Source organism: Otolemur garnettii, unplaced genomic scaffold (assembly GCF_000181295.1).
Source record: "Otolemur garnettii isolate 467f Iridium unplaced genomic scaffold, OtoGar3 scaffold00146, whole genome shotgun sequence".
In the NCBI taxonomy this organism is placed as follows: Eukaryota; Metazoa; Chordata; class Mammalia; order Primates; family Galagidae; genus Otolemur; species Otolemur garnettii.
The window spans coordinates 2,808,032-2,814,031 of record NW_003852541.1 but is presented as its reverse complement, the minus strand read 5'-3'; the positions used below and the strand labels follow the sequence as shown (position 1 = coordinate 2,814,031).

General features: G+C 47.7%; 1 protein-coding gene across 1 annotated transcript in view; it reads left to right on the top strand.

The window, feature by feature from the left end:
* ADAMTS2 (ADAM metallopeptidase with thrombospondin type 1 motif 2) overlaps positions 1–6,000 on the top strand; it is a 254,955-nt gene that overhangs the window by 223,242 nt on the left and 25,713 nt on the right. Inside the window, exons 10-11 of the mRNA XM_023518769.1 lie at positions 3,590–3,735; positions 5,139–5,314. Coding sequence (XP_023374537.1) covers positions 3,590–3,735; positions 5,139–5,314 — 322 coding nt within the window. The remainder of the gene's footprint in view (positions 1–3,589; positions 3,736–5,138; positions 5,315–6,000) is intronic.

Genomic DNA, 6,000 nt, shown 5'->3' with positions numbered 1-6,000 from the left:
AGCATGGTATGTTTTTCCATTTGTTAACATCTTCAGCTATTTCTTTTCTCAGAGTTTCATAGTTCTCTTCATAGAGATCTTTCACGTCCTTTGTTAGGTAAACTCCCAAATATTTCATCTTCTTTGGCACTACTGTGAACAGAATAGAGTCCTTGACTGTTTTTTCCGCTTGACTATTGTTGGTATATATGAAGGCTACTGATTTATGAGTGTTGATTTTATAGCCTGAGATGCTGCTATATATTCCTTGATCACTTCTAAGAGTTTTGCAGTAAAATCCCTGGTGTTTTCCAGATATACAGTCATATCATCTGCGAAGAGTGACAGTTTGATCTCCTGTGACCCTATATGGATACCCTTGATTGCCTTTTCTTTCCTAATTGTGATGGCTAAAACTTCCATTACAATGTTAAAGAGCAGTGGAGACAATGGGCACCCTTGCCTGGTTCTTGATCTGAGTGGAAATGATTTCAATTTAACTCCATTCAATACAATTTTGGCTGTAGGTTTGCTGTAGATGGCCTCTATCAGTTTAAGAAATGTCCCTTCTATACCATTTTTCATAAGTGTTCTGATCATGAAGGGGTGCTGGATATTATCACAAGCTTTTTCTGCATCAATTGAGAGAATCATATGGTCTTTGTTTTTTAATTTATTTATGTGATGAATTATATTTATGGATTTACATATGTTGAACCAGCCTTGGGACCCTGGGATAAAACCTACTTGGTCATGGTGTGTAATTTTTTTCATATGTTGCTGGATTCTATTTTTTATTTTAAAGACAGGGTCTCATGTTGCCCAGGCTGGAATGCAGTGATGTGATCATAGCTCATTGTAACTTTGAATTTCTGAGCTCATTGTAACTTTGAATTTCCCATCTTAAGTAGCAGGGACTATAGAAATATGTTACCACATCTGCTAATTGGTCTCACTGGATTGCCTAAGTAGGTCTTGAACTCTCCTGACCTTAAGCAATCTTTTTTCTCTGCCTTCCAAAGTGCTGGTATTACAGCAGTGAGCCACCTCTCTGGCCTCTATTGTTTTTGACAATGACCTTAGGCTTGAACTACTTCATGCTGTGTTTCAGATAAAAGTCTATCCTCTTAGGGAGAGGTATGGAGCTATATGTCCTGCCTCTCTCTCTGAGCAGACCACCACTATTGCACCAGAGCTAGGAGCAGGGATAGTGGCCTGCTTCTCCCAGAGTGACCTCCTGGTATAAATGCAGATCACTAGATGGGAATGATAGACCTTAGCCTTCTTGCCTTATAGAATCTCTTTCTCAAAATCAAGCTGGAGAAGGGGCTCTCTGGCCCACTGTTCCTGGGCTGGCTGTATCTGGAGCTTCTGCTCTATGAGTGGGGACTGGGTGGAGCAGAGAGCCCCAGTCCTCTTGGCCACCCCAGACTTTCTATAGCACAGAGTTGGGAGGGACAGGAGATGCCCTGACCCTGCCTTTCTTGGTGTGTAACTGTAGTCTAAGGCCAGGAGCTGGGAGTCCATGGAGCCCCATTCTTGGTAGGAAAGTTATTGTCACTTTGATAATGTGGGAAGGAACAGAAAAGGGTTGTGACTCATATGCCATACCATATGGGGTCTGACAATTAAGTTCAAGCACTTGCCGCCATGTGCTTAGATTGGCAGCACTGTACAAACGGCTCGGTAAGGTTGCATAACCTTAGTATATTAGTGTCCCACAGCTGTGTCTGTGTCAGTGTGTGGTGGTGTTTTGCTGAGTGGCATTTGTTGTTATGTGTTTTTGTGTGCCATTGTGAGAATGTCAAAGCTTGAATTAGAGCGACAAACATTAAATTTCTTGTTAAACTTGGTAAGAATGGAAGTGAAATCAGGCACACGATAGTCCAAGTTTGTGGGGAAAATGCTGTGAAGAAAACACCAGTGTAAAAATGGATTAAATGTTTTGCTGAGGAGAGAGAAAGTGTCACTGATAAAGAGAGGTCAGGGTGGCCAGTAATGACAACTGATGAAAACATTGTGAAAATTCTTCAAATTGTGAGTCAAAATAGTCAGCTGACTGTGAGAAGTATAGCAGACCAAGTAAACATTGATAAACAGTATAGCAGACCAAGTAAACATTTGTATAAACAGGAAAATCTTAACTGAAAATCTTGGTGTGAGAAAGATGTGTCCAAAAGTAGTCCCAAAGGAGCTCACCAATGAACACTGTGTGGGTATTTATAGCCAGTAGACAACTGTATTGGAACACCCTCCCTACTCACCTGACCTGACCCTGGTCTTTACCTCAAGATGAAGGAAATATTGAAAGGAAGACATTTGGATAACATTCAGGACATCAAGCATAATACAGTGACAGCCCTGATGGCCATTCCAGAAAAAGAGGTCCAAATTGCTCTGAAGGGTGGGCTAGACACCGGCATTGGTGGATGGTTTCCCAAGGGGAGTACTTTAAAGGTGACCATAGTGGTATTCAGCAGTGAGGTATGGAGTGCTTTTTCTAGGATGAGTTTACCCACTTATCAGTCCTTATAGACTTTTGCTGTTCTTATCAAGATTTAGTAGATTTTCTTAAATAAATATTTTTTCATTTGTTGTTTTGACTTTAGGACAATTGCTGTTACTTTTTAAAAAGTAATTTTCATCTGTTAAATGATGGTTTTACTGGGGAGAAGGTTCACCAATCTCTTCACATCTCTATTATGGAAGTTTCCACATGCTACCTGTTTTTGTAAAAGGTCTCATTGAAACATAGCTGTGTCCATTCATTTGTGTGTTGTCTCTTGTCTGCTTTCACGCTCCAAGCAGAGTTGAGTAATTCAACAGAGGCCGTCTGGCCTGCAAAACCAAAAATACTTACTATCCAGCCCTTTTGTAGGAAAAGTTTGCAGAGAAGTGACTGCATTCTCTTTTTATTCTCTCTGGGCAATGGTACTACTAAATTATTATCACAAGGGGAAGGCATGAGAGAGTATGTTGTCAGCTGTGTGGAAAAAGTTGTGTCAGATAGAAATCATCATTCTCTATTTTTAAATATTTGTGTGTGGTGTATTTTCTTATTCTAAATCAGTAATTCATTTTATACCTAGTTTGATATTGTTAATTTTGCTGTCCTCTTCTTAAAGTGGGCCTCTAAATTACAGAAGCTCCCTCTCCTGGGAAGAGGGGGAGCTGTGTGGTCAGACTGATGTGAAGTGTGTGCCCTGCACACCACTGTGGTGCTGCCTGGATTCATGGGTTTGTCCACTTAAGTAGCTCTTATCCATCCCTGCAGTGAGTGGTCTGGTGTGTAGGTTGCATCTTTATCATCGGGCCCTTTAGGTGTCTGGGTATATCCTGGTGACACACTGTGGAGCAGCCTCTGGCTGAAGGATCAAGAGCGGGTGGGACAATGGAGGGCTGGGCAGCAGCTCTTCCCTGGGCCTCTCATTGCTGCAGATGGGATGAGGCATGTCCTCCTGGGAGGCTCTGAGCATCTGGGGCCAGTAGGATGGGTTCCCTCTGTGCTTCCAGGGCCGGGCCCAGGCAGAAGTCATAGGAACTACAGGCGGCAGAGTACCGTGACCCTGGTGTGAGTGCTGGGTCAAGGGAATGACTTTCTGTCTTTCAGCATTGCTTTAAAGGACATTGCATCTGGCTGACACCGGACATCCTCAAACGGGATGGCAACTGGGGTGCCTGGAGTCCATTTGGCTCCTGCTCACGCACCTGTGGCACGGGCGTGAAGTTCAGGACCCGTCAGTGTGACAACCCACAGTGAGTTGGCCCCACCATGCCCCCAGCCTTCCTGAGTGGCAGCTGAGGTCCCAGGAGGCCCTCACCAGCCAGCCTGTCATTGGGGGTTCCTGTGCTCATTCTGGAGAGGGTGCCAAGGTGGGCTGTCATTCCCAGAGCTAAGACTTGGGCAGATAGGCTGGTGCCTCTACTTCAGCCTCCTGACGGCTGCCAGCACCTTGCCCAGCCTACCTGACACCTGCCCTAGACAGGCTTACACTGCCTTTCCTAGTCCTGTGCTTGGAGGAGAGACAGTGGGGAATTAGGGAAATGAGGGTAGAGAAGGAGCCTCACTTGGCCCTTAGCACAGGATGCTGGGAGCCTGGGTAGCTGTTTGTAATCAGTTGAGACAGGGCTGGGATATTGATTTCCCTGAAAATACTGAAAATCTAGAATTTTACATTTAAAAAACTAATAGGTTTCTAGCTTCCAAATAGGGCACCAGAGATGAATCCCAGGCCCAAGTTCAGGCTGGTGGTGGTCTCTGGGATGGCAGTTTCTGAGCCACCCCGACTGGCAGGGCTTGGCCTCTGCAGAGGTTCCCATGCACTCAGGCTGCTGTGTTCTGAATTGCTGCAGAGCAATTCAGCTGTCATGGCTGTGGGGAGAGGGTCAAGGCCATGTGGCCCAGCAGCACAGGAGGGCCTGTGTTTGGGGCCAGCATGAGGTCCTCTCCTCCCCTCCTGCCCTCCTGCCCTCCTGCCTAGAGGCTCCAGGGCCAGGGCAGAGGCTGGAAAGTGGCTCTCCAGCTCCTCCTCAAGCAGCCATGTACCTTTGTACTTGTTGTGGGAAGAGACTGATAAGTTGGGAACCTCAAAGGCAGTTTGAGGATTGCTGCTGTTCTCTGTGAAGTGAGGACATCACAGAAGTACAGCCCAAATTCTCTGAGGTGGAGAAAACCTAGTGGCAATGGTATGTCCACCTTGTGCCAGATACTCATTAAGAGGTTGAGCACTGGGGGCCCCCACTTCCTGGTGTGCCAGGCACAGTGCCAAAGCCTGGATGGGAAGGAGAGTCACTCAGCTCTTCCCATCCTGGGGGTTTAGGCCCAGTGAGGAAGGCAAAATCTGAATGCCCCATCACTTGTTCATTTATAAGCCCAGGCATCGGTGCAGCTGGTGAGCAGAGGCTGTGAGCAAATCCCAAGGGATCTCAGGAAAGAGGCATTACTAGCACATTCTGCTCTTGATGCTCTGAGGCCTGACAGGCTGGGGAAGTGGCTGGGTCCTACTGCTGATATGCCGCAGGGCAGGGTCCCTTTGCTCACCAGGGCTGCACCCCACAGATGCTTGAGATTCGGGTTCCCCCCCAACCCACAAGTGGCACTCCAAGTGCTGGTGTCTGTCTCATAGCCCCAAGCATCCAGCCTTTGCTTTTTTCTCCAGCCCAGCCAATGGGGGCCGCACCTGCTCAGGCCTTGCCTACGACTTCCAGCTCTGCAACGCGCAGGACTGCCCTGACTCCCTGGCTGATTTCCGCGAGGAGCAGTGCCGCCAGTGGGACCTGTACTTTGATCACGGTGACACCCAGCACCACTGGGTGCCCTATGAGCACCGGGATGGTGAGCAGGGCAGGGAAGGTGACAGCGGGGGCATGGCAGGTGGGCCTGGGATGGGGGACCGGAACTTGCATTGGTCTATGCCTTCCATCTCACATGGCAACACTGGGCTGACCCCAGAGCCCACCCTGGCTGGTTTGGCTGCTGGGGACATCTCCTGGGATGGGGAATCAGGGCAGGGCTGTTGTCCCAGAGCAGCCAGAACACTGGGTTGGGCTTCAGGCTTGTTGGGGTCAGGCTCCCACAGTTGTCATCTGGAGGGATGAGGCTGGAGCTGCTGTGTGGAAAGGTCAGCTGGTGTAGGGGCCGGGCTGACACTGTCAAGGAACCTGGTGACCTCTGACTTTATTAGTCAGGACTCTCAGCTGCAAGTGTCAGAATGTGTGATTCCAACTATTTTCAGCATTAAAAGGCTATGTTGGCTCATGGAACTGGAAAGTCTGGTAGCCTCAAGCATGGGGTGCTCCTGTTCTATTTAGGTCCCCCCTCATCATGGGATTGTATTGATTGGAGACAGAGTTTTACTTTGTCACCCTGGGTAGAGTGCCATGGCATCAGCATAGCTCACAGCAACCTCAACAAGAGATCCTCTTGTGTTAGCCTCCCAAGTAGCTGGGACTATAGGCACCTGCCACAGTGCCAGCTAAATTTTCTACTTTTAGTAGAGACGGGGTCTCACTCTTGCTCAG